The sequence below is a fragment of the Cyprinodon tularosa genome, unplaced genomic scaffold (genome assembly GCF_016077235.1).
Source record: "Cyprinodon tularosa strain WSP-4 unplaced genomic scaffold, ASM1607723v1 ctg7, whole genome shotgun sequence".
NCBI classification, from domain to species: Eukaryota; Metazoa; Chordata; class Actinopteri; order Cyprinodontiformes; family Cyprinodontidae; genus Cyprinodon; species Cyprinodon tularosa.
Window position 1 is genome coordinate 255,001 of NW_024039451.1, and position 23,190 is coordinate 278,190.

Genomic DNA, 23,190 nt, shown 5'->3' on the forward strand with positions numbered 1-23,190 from the left:
ACCCGATGTGTCTTCCAAAAAAGTGGAGGAGAACATTACAACAGAGAAGGAAACAGATTCTAGGACTTCATTGGTTGTTCCTCTAAAGCCTTCAGACAATATCATCGACTTGGATGTTGGAGGTTCCCCAAAGAAGCCGTCTCTGGGAATCCCTCTGCTTCCTAAGATGCCCTCCCATCCAAGAACATCAACCGAATCAAATGAGCTGATAGAGGAATCTCCAGACAGAACAGGTATTGTTTCACCCACACGAAGCTGGACCCCTATCGCTGCCCAGACAACCAAACCCCTGGTACATGGAAGCAAGCCTAACAGTGAAGGCAAAGATCCAGGCAGAGGCAGGCCTCGGATTGTGACGACTGAATCCAGGGATGGAGATCTGGTCCTGGGCTCTGATGGGAAAACGTACAGGCTCAAGAAGGGACCACCTGGCAGGATGGGACCCCCCGGACCAGATGTAAGTGAACTTTTTTTCTCTTCTCTTACACTTTTTTGTGGCTTTTTGTTTTACAAATGTTACTATATGCAAAGCTTAGAGGACGCATTTATGTTAAAGTCTATTTTCAGCTAGTACACTAAGTTAACACCTTGTACTTAACAGTCAAAACATTAGAACTTTGAATCAAATAGAACAAACTAACAAGGGGTTATTTTAAACAAGGGATGAGTAATGGAGGTATTTGTTAAACAGGAATCTCCTCACTTATTTGCGGCCTCTATTTGGGGTTGGTCAATCAGTGGCTCTTAACGAGTGATTCTACTGCCATGTCAGGGCAGAAACACCATTTTATTATGGAAAACTTTGTGTTTGCATCTTTAAGTTTTCTTTCCTCTGTAATTTCCCGAGAGGAGATCACTCAGAACGAACCCTTCAAATAATACTTTCCAATGTAGATATATAAAATGACTATGAGACATGAGAACAGATTTTAAAGAAATTGAAATCTTACTCGGACAAAGAAATTGCTCAAGTTTACAAATGGTAGCGCTTACCACCAGGCTCGCTTCTTCAGAAAGATGGAATAACAGTTAAAGAAGCATTTTATACATCTCCAGGATCACACCCTGCCCCCTCATCACATCATTACATCATAAACATGTTTGTAAATCAGGATTAATCACTGGCTCCACCCATATCAACTCAACTCAACTCAAACTTTATTTATAAAGCACATTTAAGACAACCGGGGTTGACCAAAGTGCTGTACAGGAATCACAGTTAAGGAACATAAGATAAAAGCTAAAGGCTAAAATACATAAACACATAAAAATAGAATAAGATAAATGTTTCAATTCAAATACATTTTAGAATAAAATAAAATTTAAAATAAAATTTTGCCAAATATCCACTTAGACATGATTAAAGGTCATCATATATATCAAAGTAACAGTGTTCAGGATCAAGGAGAATCTGAATGCATTGTGACAAAGCTCTATATTAAGGAATAGTTCACTTTATCTATGCTCTCATTTTATTTCCAAATCTTGTCCTAATTAGATAAACTACTGGGAAAAACATTAGCCTTCACACTTATCAGAAAGGTATTTTGAGGGTTAAATAAATATAAAAATAATGAAAAATAATCCCAACAGTATGGAGCGAATATTGTTCTGATAGTGAAGGCAAAGAACAAATTTTGTAAATGGAAATTAAATATATATATATATATATATATATATATATATATATATATATATATATATATATATATATATATATATATATATATATATAATCCAAAAATGAAGCTTTGAAAAAAAAAAAATCAGAGTAAGGTTGCTGTTTTCTCAGATTTTATTCTTTTATTTTATGAAGGAATAAATTCATTAATCATTTTATTTATTTTTTCCCATTATCAAATGTTTTCACTTTTTTTTATATGTTGTTTTCCCTCTCAAATTGCCCTTTTCCTGAAACCAATTTTTGCAAATGTTATGCTTTTGCATTTTACAATGCATTTCTATTGATGTGCATGAATTTTTATTGGTGAATGTGCAAATTAAAAGCTAGCTTTCAGATTGGGTTTGTAGTGAAAAGAAAGGGATCTGGTAAATGTAATAAAAAAAAAAATCAGATTTGTAAAACTCAATCTGAAGAAAGAGAAATTTGAAAAACAAAAATTTTACAATAAAAAGTTTACAATTAGTTTTTTGAAAAAAAAAAAAATAGTTTGAAAAACAATTGATTTGAAAAAATATCCAAAAAGTTTAATTTCTGAATTGCATATTTTAAAAAAAATCTACATTTACATAATATGTTATTTGCTTTTAACAATAAAAGAACAAAAATCTCTCAATAACTACACTGATGAGTTTATCCTCATTGTGGAATATTCCTTTGCTTTTGTTACATGAGAGACTAAGAACCAAAAAACATGGAAATCATTTTAAGGCTTGTATGCATGATGTAAGTCTGGGGCTGTGAGTTAGATTAGGCAGGCGATGTGATTGAACAGAGTGAGATAAATGGTTCTGGTTGAACACTTTCTGTTCTTCGTCAGCGTCCACCTGAAACCCATCAGCGACGGTCTCACTGCTCAGACATGCGTTGATCTAAACGCCTTTGATGCCGACATGTGTGAACATTAGGGGACCTCATTGATTCTTAGAACATTTTCTAATGTAACACTATTAATCTTTCACTTTTTATTGGTGTGCAGGAGTGAGATTTATTCCTTTTGATTGGATTTCCTGGTGTAGGAAGTAGGTGATTACAGCAGCTGTAGGGTAGATTAAACCAAATGCAGACTCGCTGATTGGTGACATGCAGCTAAAGGTGCAGTGCCTTAAAATCCATTCAGCAGAATAGCTGTAGAGGCAATGCAGGCTGATGCAAGTTTTAGGATTCCGTCTTCTTATATGCAACATTATACTTTTTAGAAATTGAGCTCAACTGGATGGTTTAGTAAGAAGTTGGGTAAAGTCATAGAGCTTTTTCTGCACATTGAGCAGGTTGCAGAAAAATGCACCTTTTTTTGTAATAACGCTGTCATTGAATCAGTGGCTTTGCGCCATCGTTAAACACATGCTCTTCAGCTCTTCAGCTAATCTGTTTTACTCTCAGCCCTTTTCTATTGCAATGAATAAATGTTGGACAGAAGAATCAGTTCTACCTCTTTTGTGAAATGGGGAGAAGAAAACACCGCTATTAATATAATACCTTTTATTTATTTTAAATCACTGTTTGTTTTTCTGTGGATAGGACTGAATATGTCAGTCATCACTTAATTCCAGGTTTTGATGTCAAGGTGTCACTTTAAATGTTAAAGCAACACTGTGTAATTTTGGATAGAAGTATGAGCTTAATTCCTGATTTTTTAAAAGTTTTATCAGATTAGTATACAGCACTCTGCCTATACCGATCCTCCATCCAGGCTGTTCTCAAAATTTCACTTTTCTACCTAAGAGGGTCAGATCCATCAAAGAATGGGCCACAGTGCTGCTTTACAGCTAAGTAAACTAAGTTGTTATACAACAAAAAACACAATTAGACATATTTTTTGTGTCTCTGATGTAGGATTTAATCCACATTAAAGAATATGGCCTTATATTTACCAGGACCTCCATGACTTCTCAATCTGCTATGAGATTAAAAAAATGCAGATTTAATTTGGTGACAGTGCAGGGTTGCCAGTTGCTTTTGGAACTGGATCCTTTCTGCTTTGTACTGGTTAATATCGAAGGATTAGACCGAGACACCATTTGTTATTCTAATGACATCAACAGACAGCTAAAACAACCATGTTTAGTAGTTTATATCAAAACTTAAGACGGGCATACACTGTCCGATTTTTTGACCTTTTCAGGCAGATTCTCCAGTCCGAGATTTTTTCCATTTGGCCAAGTTTCCGCCTCATTGAGCGTGTTAGTTATAGCTTTGCATGCTATCGCTATGTCCAGAAATTAGGAATTCTAAATATTTGGTGACACTGTGGTAAGCTTATAAAAGGTAATGTCTTCTAACTCTTGACTTACCTGAAGTGTTAGTTTTTGCCTTCTTAAAAATTAAGTCCCTCGAATCACGTCTTTGCTGCCTCGCTGTGATGCTGTTCAGGAACAGCCTGCTCCACTGTCACCTGCTCCACTGGTTGCACCACTGAGGTTGAAAATGAAAGCGCATGTGCCCTCTGGGCCACTGTAATTTGGTCAGACTACTCTTAAGTACATAGCCTGCCAAATTTTGAAAGGGCAATATTATTTCCATTACTGTTAATATATATTAGAAATTTACACATTCATTGATAAAATGTCACAGGGGATGGTATGGGGGGATGGACATTTAAGAAGGGGGAGGATTTTAAAGATGTTTTTAAGAAGGGGGATGCCATCCCCCTTTGATGTCCCCCTTGATTAAGATTGATGTCTCAATTAAATTGTGGACCTTGCAGCTTTCTTGTGATTTCTACTTTATTATTAGAATTAAACCATGGAACATTGACAAAACGAACTTTTAAATGCAAGTGTAGTTTGTTCAAAGATAAAAACGTATTTTATATTCAGTAGTTCCTTTTATTGTCTGATAAAAGTTTTCAAAATTGAACTATTGGAAGTACTTTTATTAATTTGAAATAGCTAGTTCCTTATCATAAGGAGCTGTTTATTAACATTAAACTTGAGCATACTATTACTTTAGTTACAACAATAACAGGCAAAAGCTGAACCTCCGTTTAGACCTTATAGAAGAAATTTTAGTAACTGGACCGTAGTAAGTTTTCATTGAATGTTCCTTTTCTAGAATGTTTACAGTCAGGTGTGTGAACAGTCTGAATAAAAATAGGTATTTTATGTAATTATAATAAAAATAGAAATACCAACCAGGTTACACTTCCAAACAAAAATGATGGACCTAGCAACCCTAGTAATGCTTTAAAACACGTCTTTGTATTCTATGATGTGCTTGCGGCTAAGAAAGTCTTTCTTTCAGTCCATCCAAGATTTTAAAGGCAAAATGCTTTCACACAATAGCAAGTGACACTCTATTAGACAGTTCTTCTTTGCTGTCACCTGGAACTGATACATTTTTATTACATGTGATTATTACCAATATTTTTAGTAACTTAGTGAAGCAGCTCTGCTGGCTTTTTTTAACCCTAACTCTCAAAGTGTTATTGCCGTTCCTAATCATATGAATTAAGCTTTTCCCTCAGAAACACTAATACTGAAGACTGATTAACACCTTAAAAGGGTTTTGCCTAAACATCATAACAATGACTCTGTTTTTCCAGGTTAAATGGCTGATTTTGTACTTTGATGTACCAGCTGCCTGGCTTTGTGTTTCCTAGACGGGGCCGCCTTTAATAGCTGCTTTTTGTATCTCTGCTTCTGTCTCCTTGAACCCCAGTCGGCCTCAGCAGATGGCCGCTCACACTGAGCCTGGTTCTGCTGGAGGTTTCTTCCTGTTAAAAGGGAGTTTTTCCTCTCCACTGTCGCTACAAGCATGCTTACTGTGAGGGATTGCATTTGAGTCAATGTGTCGATGCAATCAACTGGTTTTCCTTAAATAGAAAACTTTAAATCAATTTGACTGAATGATCTGGTGAACTGTAAAGTGCCTTGAGATTAGATGTGTTGTGAACTTGTGCTATAAAAATAAACTGAATTGAATTGGATTGCATCACTAGCACATATGCAAGTAGGAGTAATACGTGAATACAGTTTTCAGTTATTATTATTTAAATAATTTATATTAAGTTTCATTGTCTTGCTGTCACTGTATTCATAGGGATGCCCTGGTGACCCTGGTCCTCCTGGATTAAAAGGCGATAAGGTAAGTAAGGCTTGGGTTGATGAACCAGATGTCTAAATTGTCGCATGAGGTGCATCAGTGATGCTAAACTGATTTAGTTTGACCATTTACTGCAACTCAGAATGGTGCAACTTTATACCATTTATAAATTCTATGATAATTAATGATGACTAAATGAGGCATAAGTGATGCATTCCTCTCTTATTTCGAATTTAACATGAATTGCAGATCAGTAGTACAGTTCAGTACTAAGACAATCCAAAGTGCTTTACACAAATTAAGCAATAGAATAGAAAAATAAAAGCAGAAAATTGCAAGTAAGGATGAAAACATGATAAAAGCAGGTCACAAAGCAATGCATCACACTGAAATACATCTGAGCTTTTTTATACATTTAAACATTTAAGTAATACGTTTTTTGCGGCCCCTGAGTGATTTCAACTTTACCATGTTGATCTACTTGCAAGAGGTATGGTGTCCTTAAGAACTAGCTGCCACATTTGTGCAACTTCCCATTGGATGAAATAACCCTGCAGAACATGGATGGACACAGATACTGCTTATAACAACCTTTCCAATGTTCAAAAACTGATTTTTTAAAAACATCTTCTAACATAAATATCATAAGTATTCAGTATTGTTATCAGTATGGCATTTAGATAAATATGAGCAGAGGATGCCATCACCAAACACTTTAAAACCCAACTTTGATTGGAATCACTATGGAGGGTTGCTATTTAAATATTTTTTTGTGCTCTATGATTAAATATCTTTAATCTTTAATTTAATCTTGCTATAAATATGCTTTTATAACACAACAATAAATCTAAATCCAGAGATGGCAAAAGTACTCACTTTCCGTACTTGAGTAAAAGTACAGATACTTGTGTTAAAAAATACTCTGGTAAAAGTGGAAGTACTGATTAAACTTCTTTACTCAAGTAAAAGTAACAAAGTACAGGCTTGTAAATTTACTTAAAGTATAAAAGTAAAAGTAGAAACCACTTTTTTCATGCCGTTGCCTACATTTTAAATGGATGTCTGCCAATAGGACTAGATCTCCGTTGTGTTCATTTTCAATCATCTCGTCGTCCATGCTACTATGCTAACGCCACCGCCACCAAGCTGCAATGATTTGCCGCCAATGAATACCGCCGAATCTGTGGATTCATCTTGTAGTGGTGCGTCAAATGCAACGTAGATTCCCATCCAATTAGATTGAATTTGGTATTGATGACGTGAAAAATAATAACAGTAACTCCATTGAAATGATTCAAAACTAAAGTAACGAGCCAATTTTTTAAAATGTAAGGAGTAGAAAGTACAGATATTTGTGTAAAAATGTAAGGAGTAGAAGTAAAAAGTCGCCATAAAAATAAGTAAAGTAAAGTAAAAATATCAGAAAAATCTACTTGAGTACAGTAACGAAGTATTTGTACTTCGTTACTTCCCATCTCTGTCTAAATCACAGCACTTTAGGTTTAAATGACCAAATATATTTCAATGTGTTCAGGGTGGAAAGGGTCCTAGAGGCCGACTGGGTAAAATGGGGGAGCCAGGACGCCCCGGACATCCAGGTTCACCAACATTTTATTTATGGAGGAACACTGCAGAGGAATGGGCCGCTTTTAAGGTAAAGAGTGTCCTAATTATTAAGCATGGAAATCAGTCTTAGAAGTTAGTTAAATAATTTCCGTTGTCCTATTTTATTGTAAAATTTAAGAAAGCTTGATTGCTTTGATTGGATTAAGGAAAACTGTCAGATCTTGGATATTTAGTCAGAATAAAACTGTATAAACATTGTAAGCTGGCTGAAACAGGGACATGCATGTAATGGAGTGTATGTATCCCCCTGATATTTTAGTTATAATAAAGCATTAATAATGATACAAACTCTGCTTAGGAATGTTTATATTCACTATCCAATAATAAATTCAAGGTAACTTTTGATTATCAATAAATACACACAAAATTCAAATATGGGATTAAATGCAGTCAATTTGAAGATGTATGTGAAGAGGTGCATTTATTTCTGTGGGGATTTAACTGTTGTGGTATATAGTTACAGCCATAAAGTTGCTTAAAAAAGAATCAAAAGTAAATACTATATCATCACTTTTTGTTATCACAAAACCATAAATAATAGTGAAGAGGTAAATTTTATAAGTGCCCATTACTACTTTCTAAAATATGTATTCAAAATGTATTGGAAACAGACAGTAATTTAGTGAAATGTAACATTCTTGCATTTAAAGTGCAAAATAAGCCTAGACATTTTTTCATCGTAAGAAAACTGTTTTTTGTTTTATGATTATGATATAATTTTAGGCATTTCTCTTGGTTTTGTGTTTTTTGGTTGTCAGGTGTAGTTTGTGCAAATTAACATTGTGGTGGTTTATTCTTACTTACAGCAGACATGTCATTTGAAAATACTGCGCTTAGTATGATTCAATGAGATAACCTTTCAGGCTGTGCCTTCTCAAAAACAGCCATTTTTTTCCTCTTCTTGAGGGGAAAATAACATCAAACAACATCATTAGAAATCATGTCCCTAATTTGGAGGGTTTTATCTGTCCCCTTAGCAGTGCTGCATACCCATGTTAGCTTATTTATTGACGATCGACAATAAACATTTTCTGACAAATATTTTTTTTTTGTTTTGCAGAGAAAGAGCTGGCATTTTATTTTATCTTCTGTAACGAACGTGTTCCGTTTCCGTCATGTTCGGATTTAATCTTCTGACCCACATGCAGATTCAACTGAGTTAAGATTGGAAAAAGGGTTTATTGACCAAACAAAAACAGACAGTATGAATTCCTTCTGGAGTGTGAGGTGGTTCAGTGAGCTGTGGCGTCTGGAATGATAGGAGAATTAGTTGTGGCCAGTAACCGTAGATGGGGAATTAGAAGAATCATATACATCACAATCCAAAAAAACATAAAGAATACATTTTAATACATGTTATTAAACGATAACATCACTATATATATATATATATATATATATATATGTATAAACAAAAAAGCCATTTTACAAGCGCACCCTTTCTGAGGCTATCGTTCTATTGGCTGGAAAGGTTGCTAGGCGACGATCCAACTCCAATCTGAGAGAGAGCAAAAAAAATCCGCAAGCAGAGCCTACGGGTTTGTAAGGAAGAGGATTAGGGCCACTGAAAAAAAAAAAAAGTTAACATTTTTTTTTTATTATTCCAGTATAGTATGGGAAAAAAGTCAGAATTCTGGCTTTATTCTCAGAATTCTGAGAAAAAAGTCAGAATTCTGACTTTATTCTCAGAATTCTGACTTTTTTCCCATGTTAAACTGAAATAAAATTTAAAAATCAGTTTAGTTTTTTTTTTCAGTGGCCTTAAACCTCTTCCGTAGGTTTGCAAGTGTATCTGAGACTTGAGCAGAGCGTGGTTTGTGCGCGAAGAGAAGGAGGCAAGCGAGAGGAGAAAATATCTGTGCAAGAAGCATTAAATCTGAGAGAAGAAACAAAGATTTGAGAGAGAAGAGAAAATATTTGAGAGAGAGCGCATGTTTTGAGTGTGAGCATTATAAGTTTTGAGTGCAAGAAGATGAAATTCTTTTCTCAAATTGAAATTATGTGCTCTTGCATTATGGCAGGATAATTCTCCCATAGATTCAGAGCTTAGAGCTAAATTCTGAAAACCTTGAGTGGGCCATGGAGGGAAGAGGTTGATGGTTTACCTCTGATTGAGTGCAATTACAGAGTTCTGATGGAGGAATTGATGGCAGGTGGAGCGGGCAGGCAGGTAACTAGCTGGTTAATCCACTGGAAGGTGAGTCGGTGAACTGAATCCTAAAAAAAAAAAAACAAGCGTGAGAAAAACTGGTAACAGCTAATCATCCAGCGCTGAGTAAAGGCTCTGCTGCACTTTTAATCCCAGCACTCTGATGAAGCTGACAAGCTTCACCTGTGTAGGCAGCCCAGGTACTCCACCAAGATCCTCTGAAGAAAAGATGCATCGCTCGCACTCAGAACACACACATGGGAACCTTGACAGTTTCATTCTTTTTGGATTTGAAAATTGAAATTTCCTGCAATAAACTCAAATCTCAAAGAAACCTCTCTGAAGTTCAAATACTGACGTGGAAAGATGGATGTTAATCTCTAATGCAAAGTGAAAGAATATGGGAGCGCTGAAAAATGCATTATACAGGATAGGGAGTTATGGATGATTGTGGCTCCTTTTGCTATGCAGTTTGACTTCTGTGGTTCTGCTGAGATCTTAAGAAGGCCTGGTGGCTTTAACAGCGACTTTCAGCTTGTCAGCATTGTTGGGGCTGATTTCACTCATGTTGGAGGTAGAGCGATAGTAGTTATCAAACCTGCCATCGGTACCCCTTGCTAAAAAATGAAACCAGCATCTCCTTTAAGCTTATTGGCAGAAGGAATCATGAAGTCCTCCAAAACACTTTTAACTCCAGAAATCAGAGGGTCATCACAAGGCAGCAGATGACTTTTTTTTTTACCCTCAAAAGAAGTTTCCATTAGTTGTGCAGCTTTTTGTTATAAACTGAATCACCATAAAACCAAGCCTAAAGTTATTAAAATTCTTCGAGTCTTGAAACCAGTTCAAATCATTTGTGCTTGTTGTGCAGCCTTGCATCAAATATCTGAGAGATTCCTCCAAGTAGGCTTGACACATAAGGTCTCCAGACTTCACAGAAGAACAGTCGTACAGTCGTTGTGCGTGCAAGCTGATGTATTTTACTGTCTGTGGACTGGCCGCATCTGTGAGTTGTTTAATGCAGGCAGCATGATGTAGAACCACAGCTTCATCACCGAGGACAGATGTAAAGTCTGGTTTCAGTTTTGTGACCGTGATTTGGATACTGAATCTATTTTAAGCTCGAATCCTTGTTTGATTACTAACATTTATACAGGAAAGTCTATTTAGTCTTCAGATTTTCTTTTTCTTACAGTAAATGACGATCTTTTTTTGCATTTCCTCCATTTCATTTGTTTTTTTACCTTTTTTTTTTTTTTTGCAGCAAACAAATTTCTACCAGTTACTGTCAGTTGGGTGGCCTGTAAGTATGGTGTGGCAAAACCAACCTTTTCCTTAACTACATACTCACGTTATAGTAGTTTTGAGGCTGGTTTCTTCTTTGTGAGCTTGCAGACTAAGGAAGGACCTGAAGGCCCACCTGGAGAGATGGGGAAACCTGGAATACAGGTGAGACAAAATGACTTATTTAATAAATAAAGAATGTGATTGATGAGGTAATTATTTTATTTTCCTATTTTTTAGGGGCCACCTGGTGCACCTGGGGAGGATGGACAACCAGGGATGCCAGGGGAAATGGTACACTTTAACAAGCAAGCGAAAGATTTGTATTCTATTGTTTTTTTTTCTATTCTATAGTTTTTTCTTAAAAAATATTGGCAATTATATAATAATAATAATAATATTAATAGTCCCATAAATCTATAGACAATATTACAGTTTTAGACCTAAAAGAAATCACACAACATTAGGGCTGCAACTAACGATTATTTTAAAAATCGATGAATCGGCCGATTATTTTTTCGATTAATCAATGAATAGGACAAAAAATATTTTTTATATTAACCTCTTTATTCCAAAATAAACATTTTAGACAGAACAAACAAGCACACAAGTACAGGTTGCTCATTAACTGCACTGGTGCAATATGAAAAATAAATGTTTGTGTTAAAACTACGCAAACTTACATGAGAAATGTAGCTGTACATCCACAAAATATAGGGTACTTTGTTTCATAAAGTGGAAAAAAAAGGCATTTTTGTTTTTAAAAGCCCCTAAGGGGTTCAAACAATAGGTCCCCCCATTTCAACAAATGAGTTTTTTTTTAGACTAGAAGAGTTCTGCCTTTTAAGACAGGAAAGTATAGCAGTTAAAGTGGCTACTTAAGAAAATACTGAACTATAGAGATAAAAATAGCCCTGTGATTCAAATTATAAGTTGTATTTGAAATAAAAATGAGAGAACTAGGGGTGCTAAAAAACACATCCTCCAAAGACAGATATTTACATGGGAATGTGGCAGATAATTAATTGACATATTACTGATCTTGCTGGATTTTATTCTGCTTTACTTCCATAAATTGCAGGATCTTCTTTACTTTATCTTTGCCAGAAGATTTAAACTTTAAAAGCCTTGCCCTCATAATTTGCAAGTTAATTTATTTATAAAGAAAATATAAACCCCTAGAGGGTTCACGGAGGTACTGCATGGGTGTCATGAAAGTTTTGCTTTATTACATTTTTTTAATATTCCCCTGCAATATTTTCCACCACTTGAAATGTCCTTAAAAACAAATTAACATGAATTCAACACACGGTAGTAAACGGATAAATGGAGGCAGAAGATGTCTTTCAGTAATTAATGCACACATTCAGCGACACACAGGAGCTCTTTCAAGCTTGCCACCGTTTCATTCACAACACCTGTCCCATCAATGAGGAATCAGAAATACTTTAATAATCCCAGGGCGAAACTACTTTTGATACATTACTCCATCTGTAATAGAGTGACTATAGGACCAGTTTTATATAACACAATTTCATACAATATATATAATTACAGTAGGGGGTCACCGCTCCATCTCGCCATCAGTTTGGGGGTCCTTGGCCTGGAAATGTTCAAGACTCCTGCTGTGGAGCAAAGCTGTTCAATTGTTATCAGCTTGTGAATTTTTTAAATAAATCCTTTAAGAAGTGTAAATAACAGGTAGTCAGACATGCATGCACTGGTTTAGTTAATAAAAAAAAAAAGTCTAACTGTGTCCATGTTAGTGGCAAGTGTTTGACAAGTTTGTCAATTAAATGACGAAGAGCCACAATCACCCCCAGCAGAACACGTTTCTTTATTCAGAAAATGTAACTTTTTTGCATATTGTAGAATTTTGTTTCCTCACCACAACAGTGTAGCAGTTAAGAGTCAAAGATCCAAATAGAGCTTGTTCTGTAGTCCGGTTTTCAGTAGTAAACACACAGGTTGAAGGGCAGGGTCCTGAACACACATCCTTGAGGGATACCATTCCTCTCATGAGGTTCTAGTCCTCACTGGGATTCTGATTTTCCAAGGAGAAAGAGCAACAAAATATAACAAAATAGTTTTAATTCAAATCGCTAATACAGTTTTTGTATTATAGACTGAGGAATGATTGAGAGAATGAAGGATGTAGAAGAATCTTTTATAAATGGGGTGAAATTCTGTTGGAAACCCCCAGGATATTCGGTTCACTGTATGTTCAAATAATGTTGTCTTGCAGGGGGATCCAGGCCCTAGGGGGCCTCCAGGACGGCCTGGGACTCCAGGGAAAGATGGGGAAGATGGCACAGATGGTCAGCCTGGGACACCTGGTCCTCCTGGATCACATGTGGGCACACCCTTTATCCTGAACTATTAAACATCCCAAGGAATATACCCAAATAGCTATGCTTTTAGTGCCATATATCAATGAGGTATCTCCATCTTGTGTCTCACTGATATCAGGGCCCGTGGGGGTACAGAGGAGAACGAGGGTCCAAAGGAGAAAAAGGTGATGAGGTAAGAATAACCCATTAATGATAAACTTACTAAAGAAAATAATCCTACCTTCATTTAGAACAAAGATTTTCAAAAAATTTGATAAATTTTAAAATGATTATAGAGTAAAATTTGCTGTTTGTTACCACAGGTGTTCAGATGCCAAGCACTTGGCTGTGGTTCGTCAGCTTTAGTAGAATTTATTCAGTGGTGGAAAAAATTATCCATGATTAGGAAAATTTGCTGTTTGTTTTTTGAAAATCACAAATTTTAAGTTCTAACCATTACAACCAATGAGCAGAGTGATAAGACTGGTTTCTAAAAACCATCCATCCATCCATCCATCCATCCATCCATCCATGGTAAAAGTAGTTTAGAACATCTCCAAAGCGGAATTTTCTAAAACTACAGATACAAGGTTACTATGGGTGTATAAATTTGATCTAAAAAACCCTTACCTGCTGTTTTCATGCCAACCATGCCTCAGCATCACCAACTAAACATGTTCAATTCGGCAATAAAAAAAAGGCTGAAAATATGAAAAACAGCTCAGGCTCACGGTTTAGTTACAGTAGGGCTGGACGATATACAAAAACAGCAATCGATAAAAAGAAAATGAATAAATATTGATCAAAAGATTTTAGACTCTTACTTCTCAGGTTCCATTCTGTCTTTGCATTGAGTGGCTGAGGTTTTGCTGGGATGTGCAAGTTGACCAGAGGTCTGATTTTGTTGTGTAGTGAGACACAGATTAGAGCTCATTTTGCACTGATTTCCTGCACTTGTACAAATTAGGAAGCGCTGATTTAGAGGAAAACTTGTGGCCCAAAACTTTGTATCGCGGATGAAGAGTCGCAAGCAGTTGTTTGAAGCCAGGTTTTTCAACTGCAGACAACGTTTGCATATTCATCGCTATGAAGCATGTTACTGCATGAGTGATGTCCTTATCCTACTTGAACACTTTGTCGTATTTATAACATAGAAGCAAACCCAGTTTAGCTGGGTTTGCCTGTGTTTCCTCCGTCAACGTGGAACAGCACTGGGGCCGACACAGCTCGTTCTTCATAGGGTGTAAGCGGCTTAGATGATAAAACATGTTGGTTGTGTTACCTGACTTTTTTTACTGGTTCCCTGAAAACTTTACAAATCACTCTGGTTTTGTTTCTGTCTGACTTGTAATAACCGAAATATCACCAAACAGGCGCGCTACTAAAACCCTTCTTTGGGAAAATTTCCTCTGCGTCTCCTAATGCGACATTGTCACGTGCTCTGTGTTGTGGTTCGAGAGGGTGGCGCTTTGTGACAGTATGTCTGGGTCCTCGATTGGGATTGTTTGGTGAGAATTGGTCACTGTAGCATCAACCTAACCTGACTCCGCCAGATGGATTTGCTCCGCATATCCATCTGGAAACCTTCCGTTGAAGTAATTTTGGGAAGGGCTGAAAATACTGGTTAGCTGATTGGCCTATGTTGGTGATAGATGGGCCAAATAAAACAATCAGATCAACGAAGCATATGACGTACTAACAGAGCGACGACGAAGAGGAGCCAATTGATAGATCAAACTCTTGCCGAAACCAGTCGGGAGAAGAGCAAAAACATCTTTTCCTCTGAGAAAAGCCTCCAGAGCAGTGTTTTGCTCTTCTTTCAGTGAAGAAATACTCTGTAATTCCGATAAAACTTGTTCGATAGCCACGCTAACGCTAGTTTCATCGGCTGAAGCCGCCATGTTCTTTAGACTGAACTGTCGCGCTTCTCGTTGCGTCACACCTCAACCCGCCTCAAAGCCAACGCTGATTGGACGTTCGTTTGATGAACGGCTCCACATTTTCTGTAACGGAGAGTCTCCAGACTGATTTGCCAGTGAAACCTTGAAAGCTCGCGAGATCAGGATGGTCTCACGAGGCTAACATCAACCTACATGATAGTCCATTAAAAAGGAAGGAAAACTGTGCTTCTATATCAATATGTTATTGTTCCCCCTTTTTTCTAGTGCGCCACACGCCAATCAATCGATATATATTGTTATTGAATTATCGACCAGCCCCAAGTTAGAATATTGTTGCTGTAAAAATTGAGAATAATTTAATTTTAAAACAATCTTAGGTGAAAGATAAACCGTTATATTAGTATAAAGCTTTTTCTTCTTCTTTTTATGTTTCCAGGGTCTGGTTGGTGATCGGGGCCCAGAGGGGGAAATTGGAGAACCTGGTGAGAAGGTATTTATTAATGATTTAATATTTCCTCAATGTTGAAAGTAGCAGGTAGATTTTCTGTTTATGGTATATCAGACAGGCATTTAAGTCAATGTAAAGGGCCCTTCCATAAATACCTGACACACTAAGTACTTACATACATTTTAAGATTTTAGACAGTAAGGACATTTTTGCCACATTTATGTTTAGAGTTGAGTAGGAGATGGCAGCTCTTTCTTTTACAGAGTTAAAGTTGTTGTCAAGTCCTATGCTATTTTTTTTTCAGGTAATATTTTTTCATTGTGTTCTCTTCTTGTTTTCTTACAGGGTGCAGTTGGTTTGCCAGGTCCACCGGGTCCCATTGGACCACCAGTAAGTGTCTTCTATTGTAAAATAAAGATCAATCTTTAAATTTAATCACAGCAGACAAGAAACATATTCTTTTATGAAGGACAAAAGATTAAAACCAGCTCTATATTCTAAGTTTCCTTCCAATGAGCAAAACTGTAAAGTTGATTGATGCTTTCCACCCTCTTTTCAAAGATTTGAGGGTGGCCTTTGACAGATCACTGAACATGACATTGACTAAACAATTTGCATAAGGGAACGGTATTAAATGTAGGACAGAATAAAGAGAATGAGGTTTTAAAAAATGCATATTATCTAACAGTTTAACAGCTTCAGAAATCCAGCAAAGACATTAAATATGTTCATAAACATGCAGTATCTGATGGCAGAGCACTTAATAAATGATACATTACCAGGCAATAACTCTGGTGCATTCACACCTTACTTTCAGCTGCCCCCATCTCATCACTGAATCTACCGCTTGCTGGTTCCAATATAACATGGTGGAACTGGATTTACGGAGCTACTTGCTGTGCACTGTAAAAATGATCTAGAAATAAGTAAAAAAAAATACTTAAATCAAGTGTATTTACCCTTAATTTGAGTAGGTAAATACAATGATTTGCCAATGAAATTTGTATCTCTACACCTAAAATAAGATAATTAGATAATATGAACTCGAAATAAGACAATTTTAAATGTAAATTGTCTTGTTCCATTGGCAAAGTGTCTTACTTTCGTCCTCAATTGGAGAAAAAATGCACTTATTTAAGAAAAAAATACTTGCTTAGATTTCCATTTTTTGCAGTGTGCTTTATTTACTTCGTAAAGCCAAATGAAGCCTCAGGTGAAACTTCCCTGGGTTCATCATATTTAGAGACGATGAAGACAGACAGAGAGCATCAGAGCAGGGGGCCAGGGTTTGAACTGGAGCTAAAGGAGGATGACAAATGATGAACTATTTAACAGTTCTTATAGGGGCTAAATTAAAAACAGTTTCTTTAAAAAAAAACACCTACTAACCCCTAAGAGTCTTATCTATTTCATCTTTTGTCAACATTGTATTTTCAATCTAGCGCCTTCATCACAGCCACATCTAGTGCCTGACTGGTTGTTGAGAAGCCAATTATCATGTGTGTATTTTTTACACATTTCCTGTTTAGCCAATATAGCTCTGGGACATAAATTCCCAGAGCTAACTGATAGCCCAACAGCTTGATTTTCACAATTAGACCAGTATGACTGTTGCCATATGGTTCTTCTTGTCATTTGTATAATAAACTATATTGAACATTATTTGGGTAGTAAAATCGTATACAAGGACACAGAAAGGAAGGTAAGAAAAACTAAGGGGAAAGAGGAACGGAGATAGAAACAGGAAAGAGTGCATGAAAAGATAGAAAATAAATCAAAACAGCAAAAACACAGAAGATATACAGTAACTCCCAGAAGTCTGCTTCCATACCTGTATGAGACGAGAGGAACAGAAAACAGAGAACATTGCAGCAAAAAGAAGACAACAGAAAACCAATGTAAATTTATAAAGAAAACATTTCAAGAGTAGCGTGTATCCTTTCCATGTGGGTCACAGTCAGATCCTATGGTGATTACACAATATTAATCAGAGTGGTATTCACAAAACTTCTTCTTAAGGAAAGTATGCTTAAAGGGATAGTTCGGTATTTTTGACATGAATCTGTATGGCATCCCCATCACCAGCGGCATGCAATCACACTGACTTACCCCTGGCAGCGTCCTGTGAGCAGAGTTATCGTCCAGTTTTGGTCAAGCCGAAAGTAGTCCTGCAGGTTTTTAGGTACAGCCATGTCTCCCTCCGCGGCGGAGGGAGACATGGCTGTTGTTGGGCTCGCTGTCTGAATGACGGCGCGCACTGATACGAACAGAGAGAAAATAGGACCAATTGATAACGACGTGTGACTTTTTCAACTACAATGTTTTTGGGATGCGAAAATATCACTCTTTTGAACACATAATGTTTTGGGAAGAGAAAAGTTTTATTTCGCTGTACCTAAAAACCTGCAGGACTACTTTCGGCTTGACCAAAACTGGACGATAACTCTGCTCACAGGACGCTGCCAGGGGTAAGTCAGTGTGATTGCATGCCGCTGGTGATGGGGATGCCATACAGATTCATGTCAAAAATACCGAACTATCCCTTTAATAGCAGGTGTGGGCGTCCCCAGACTAGCCCAAGGAGTGCAGGATAGAAAAAGAGGCGACCCGTGCCCCAGTATCCAGAGGCACCCCAGATCACTGAGACCCAAGGGGGGCAGACATGGGGAGGCCCACACCCAGACGAGCAACTCCAGCAACTTTGCATCCATCACAGGTGTCATGTCGCTCCTGTGTCACTAGAATCATCAAATCCCTGCCTGTGACATACAGTAGCTAGAAACATGTCTGTCACATCACTTTGTGTCACTATTGTCCGTCTGTACAAAGACATAACAGGTAAATCTGTTACTCTGGTTGCACAAAATGGGTAAGGTGTTAACACTACTGTTTTTGTCGCTTAAGCACTTTTATTTTTTGGATATTATGTAGATTCATGTGAAGAAAAAGAGCCTTAAAGGCCCAATTATTATTTTTTTTTTTTACATAACAGTTTGTCCTTTATGTTTGGCATCCTTTTTTAAATACATGGATATTTGGAGTCAAATTGTGATGGATGGATGCACTGGAAAAACGATCTAGAAATAAGTAAAAATTTCCTAAATTAAGTGTATTTATCCTTAATTTGAGTAGGTTAATGAGAAAGTTTGCCAATGGAATGGGTATTTTTACTCTTAAAATAAGATAATTAGATAATATGCACCTGAAATAAGACAATGCAATTGTTTTATTCTTATTTTAAGTGTAATTTGTCTTGTTCCATTGGCAGAATGTCTCTTTTACCTCCTCAATCCAAGAAAAATTCACTTATTTTAAGAAAAAAATTACTAATCTAGATATTGATTTTTTCCAGTGTGGGTGGGTGGGTGGGTGGGTGGATGGATGGATGGATGGACGGACGGACGGACGGACGGACGGACGGATGGATATTAACATGTTTAATGTTCTCTATAGGGACATCCAGGTGTCAGAGGTGCAGAGGGACCAGAAGGGCCAGCTGGGCCTGATGTAAGTAATCCAATACATTTGACCTAATTTAATGACAGATGAGTCAGGGAAGCTTCTACACTATTGAGGATTTTTGGTAATTTGCCAAGTAAAAAAATGTAGGTTAGCTTAGATGGACATTTATAAAACATAAAACATTTACAAAACATTCATAAACAGAAACGGCTAAAAGGGGGAAAATCCAATTTCATTGTTATTCCATTTGTTTCTTTCAAATGCAAGAACTGATCTTGTAAAATATATAGAAAGTCAATTAACTGATATTTCATGTTTTTCACCAGGGTGAGAACGGACTGGATGGCCCCACGGGCCCCCCAGGGCCACCAGTAAGAAATAAATTCACTGTCAAACCTTTGTTTCATCTTAAAGCCATTTTTTTTTCTGTTAAAACTTCCTAACTTAAATTCTCTGTCGCAGGGTGCTCCAGGATTGACGGGAAGAGTTGGTGCTCAAGGAGTTAATGGCTCAAGGGTACGAGATAACGATTATGAAAGGTTTAACATAATTTCCACATTCAGCAGCAATAACTCTTGGTAGTCATTTTCTGCATGACTTTATTAGCTTTCTCACACCATATAGAGAAGGGATTTTGGAAGGACATGTTCATTGCATACTTTCCAGATGTTAACTTGTTAATTATCAATTTTAAACATATCCTCTTGACTCTCATCTGTCATCCTGAAGTTTTGAGGTTTATTGAGAAGATGACCTAGAACATGCTACCAGGCTTTTTCTACAACATTTCACACAAATTGTCGGTTATTCGTAAATTATGTGCTATAAAAATGGGTATCTGTCTTAAAATAAGGAGAATTATAAATCTTTTTTGGAAGGGGTGGAGGGTTTTTACGACGATGATCACATTTGCCGATAAAAGAGTAATTCAATGCCTAATTAAATGGTCTAGTTTTCATGACTTTATGTGTCTGGAAATTATTGTATGTTTTAATCATTTCCTAAATGTCACCCTCTAGTTGTGGAGATCCCCAAGGCTGCATCTTGGGTCCCATATTCTTGTCATTGAGTTTGAGAAATTTTACCTTCCCCTCAGGTTGTGTTGTTGATCTAAAGATGTGACTTCCTGTAGAAAAATCATGCTCCATTTCCTCATTGACAAATCCTAGAGAAAAGCAATTAGATTAAACTAAAGAAAATAAAGGGTATAATTATTGTACCTGTCTTATACTACAATTATTTAGAGTATTTCTGTAAATTTAAGTGTCTTTACTTTCAGTTATAACTATAATATATGTATATTATAGTTATAGTTACAAGTTGGGTAGAGATCTATATCTATAAAGCATTTAGGCTGTGTAGCATATTTTTGGTTGGTCCTGATCGATAGGTGATAAAAACGTAGAGGAAACACTAATCTTAGTGTAATTGCAGAATCTTTGATCCAGTTTCTGTTCACCATGTGTAGATATGACATAACTTGCGTAACACTTTAGTCACCACAGGTTTTGAATGTGCCACAGAAATAAAAACTGAATTCATGGGCATTAAAGTTAAAAGTAGAAGTTTGACCTAAATGTCCACATTAACTAGACTGATTGCTTTTTTAGTGCATAAAATGTTGCTTGTTTCTTTCTAGGGAGAAATTGGACCAGCAGGCGGTGTTGGCCCCCAAGGTCCTCGGGTATAAAACCTAGCTTGTCTTTATATTTTGCTACAGATATTTAGCCTTGTACACGTGTCTGGATTCTGGGTTAGACATAAAAAAAGTATTTAGTTTTTTTTATTTCAACCAGGGACCTCCAGGTTTAGAGGGACAGATTGGACCTCCGGGACATAGAGGACCACAAGTGAGTATAGATTTTATTTGGGATGTTGCCTTGATGAACTTACTAACAGAGTTTAAAGCTACTGAATATGCATCATAACAGGGTTATCCAGGACTGATTGGTACGGCTGGTCCTAAAGGAGATCTCGTAAGTTTATCCTTTGATTTTAAATAAGCAATGCATCTTTGTGTTATATTGATGTAATATTCTTAAAGGAATAGTACACCCAAAACATGATTAGCCTTAATTTTCTACTCACCCCCATGCTGAACAACACTCTGGAGTACTTTTTTGATATCTCAAATGCATCTGGAGATCTGGGAGCCTTCTTGCTGTCTGCTGACATTCAAATAATGGAGGTCTATGGCGCCCGAGGCAGAAAGGTCCATAAAAGTCCACAAAAAACGTGTCAATATTCCTCCATACTGCTCGTCCAATGTATTCCAAGTGTCCTGAGTGGGTAGCATCCAGAATTTACTCGAAACGAAGTCATTTAGAATGTTTTTAGAGCATAAACAGTAGTGTATAGGATTTCCTAAAAGCGCGTTCACGACGCTACGGAAACCGCGGCAGACCAAACCAGATGAAAGTGCGCATTCAGCTCGGCAAAGAACTCATGCTCTTCCTCAACACTGAAGTCCTCAGACATTTTTCTTTCGTTGTTTCTTTCTTTGCACAGGTAAACAGCACATTTCTTCTTCTACGCTTGCATTATCGGCAGAGCAGACGCTGAATGCGCACTTTCATCTGGTTTGGTCTGCCGGCTTCCGTAGCGTCGTGAACGCGCAAGTGCGCGCTTTCAGGAAATCCTATACACTACTGTTTATGCTCTAAAAACATTATAAATGACTTCATTTCGAGTAAATTCTGGACGCTACCCACTCAGGACACTTGGAATACATTGGACGAGCAGTATGGAGGAATATTGACACGTTTTTTGTGGACTTTTATGGACCTTTCTGCCTCGGGCACCATAGACCTCCATTATTTGAATGTCAGCAGACAGCAAGAAGCCTCCCAGATCTCCAGATGCATTTGAGATATCAAAAAAGTACTCCAGGGTGTTGTTCAGCATGGGGGTGAGTAGAAAATGAAGGCTAATCATGTTTTGGGTGTACTATTCCTTTAAGATCAATGTGTTTTTCCCAGTAGAATTTTTCACATTTTCTCATCGTAACAACATAGCCCATCAATGCATTATTTTTAAAAAGACAGCATAGTGCTGATGTGGATGGAAAAATTTAGGCATAAGAAAAATTGACATAAAAATCTGAAAAGTGGTGCACGTGTTTGTATTTCACCCCTTTTACTGTTACACACCTTAATGAAATTATATGCAGTTTTTAGCTTTCAGAAGAATATGGAACATCTATGTGTAATTTAATCTCAAGAAACACAGTAAACATGTCTGGGAGAAAGTCAGGGAACATTTTTAAGCAGTGTTATGTTCTAGACTTTAAACATGTCACAGATCTCTGTTCAATCCATGAAACGAGTCAGGAATAGTAAGACACAATGGCAGACCTAGCAAGACATGAAAATCCGAATACTATGGCAAGCTGGCATGCAGACAGTGGATCAGATCGCCAGAAACCAGCTGGGAGAATCTGTTGAGTGTAAAAGTGTTAGTTTTTTAATCCACCGATCTCCCCTTTATGGAGATTGATGGAACTACAAAGATACTGCACAGAAACCTCAAGCTCCCAGGCCTCTGGTAGAGGACCTGAGCTTGATGGAAAAAGAGAGCAGAACAGTTAGATTTATCTTCTTCAACTACTCTCAATAGCCGCTTAGCCCAGTGCATTGCAAAACAAGGTAGGCCCATAATAATTGAATGAAATATACCTGCAGTTCATGCTGCATCAAAGAACATAGAAGGCAGAAAATAATCATTTATAAAGCAGTTTCAATTAAAGGAAAATTCCGGTTTTTAACACTTTTAGCCCGTTTTCTGTAGTGTCCAGGATGAAATCGAATGATCGACACCAAAATTTTGACAATTGGTCCTGTCTCTGCTATTTGGCTCATTTAGAATCCCCCGCTGGCTGCTTCAGAATGGCTTGCATAGTGCATATCCGATAATGTCCTTAAAACAACCTTAAACGTTCTTTTTTTAAAATATGCTACTCACCGGGTCGTCAGCGCTGTTCAATGACGTTCCAAAAAAAGTTTCGTAAAGAAAAACGGTTCCTGTCTTGTTTTATTTAGCATTTTGTAAATCCCAGAACTATTTTTTCCGATACATCACAACCACTTATAAACTTCCGCTTCCCGTTCAAATCTGAAGCGTTGCACACTCCAGACCACTAGTTGGCGACGGTATCCTCTACCGTCAAACTCAAAGTCCAATATGTCCTCCTCAAGAATCCACCTTTCGTATTCCATTTTCAGAGTTTTTTAAAGTGTTTAACAGAGACGTTAGCACCTCGACGTCGG

General features: G+C 37.0%; 1 protein-coding gene across 2 annotated transcripts in view; it reads left to right on the forward strand.

The window, feature by feature from the left end:
- si:ch211-196i2.1 (collagen alpha-1(I) chain) overlaps positions 1-23,190 on the forward strand; it is a 170,673-nt gene that overhangs the window by 83,600 nt on the left and 63,883 nt on the right. For both annotated transcript variants that reach the window (XM_038268314.1, XM_038268315.1), the window contains 16 exons: positions 1-457; positions 5,723-5,767; positions 7,260-7,379; positions 10,765-10,803; positions 10,896-10,949; positions 11,025-11,078; positions 13,030-13,137; positions 13,254-13,307; positions 15,452-15,505; positions 15,809-15,853; positions 18,917-18,970; positions 19,252-19,296; positions 19,388-19,441; positions 20,565-20,609; positions 20,722-20,775; positions 20,857-20,901. The exon at positions 1-457 is cut by the window's left edge and continues 203 nt beyond it. In XM_038268314.1, the coding sequence (XP_038124242.1) occupies positions 1-457; positions 5,723-5,767; positions 7,260-7,379; positions 10,765-10,803; positions 10,896-10,949; positions 11,025-11,078; positions 13,030-13,137; positions 13,254-13,307; positions 15,452-15,505; positions 15,809-15,853; positions 18,917-18,970; positions 19,252-19,296; positions 19,388-19,441; positions 20,565-20,609; positions 20,722-20,775; positions 20,857-20,901 (1,327 nt within the window). The remainder of the gene's footprint in view (positions 458-5,722; positions 5,768-7,259; positions 7,380-10,764; positions 10,804-10,895; positions 10,950-11,024; positions 11,079-13,029; positions 13,138-13,253; positions 13,308-15,451; positions 15,506-15,808; positions 15,854-18,916; positions 18,971-19,251; positions 19,297-19,387; positions 19,442-20,564; positions 20,610-20,721; positions 20,776-20,856; positions 20,902-23,190) is intronic.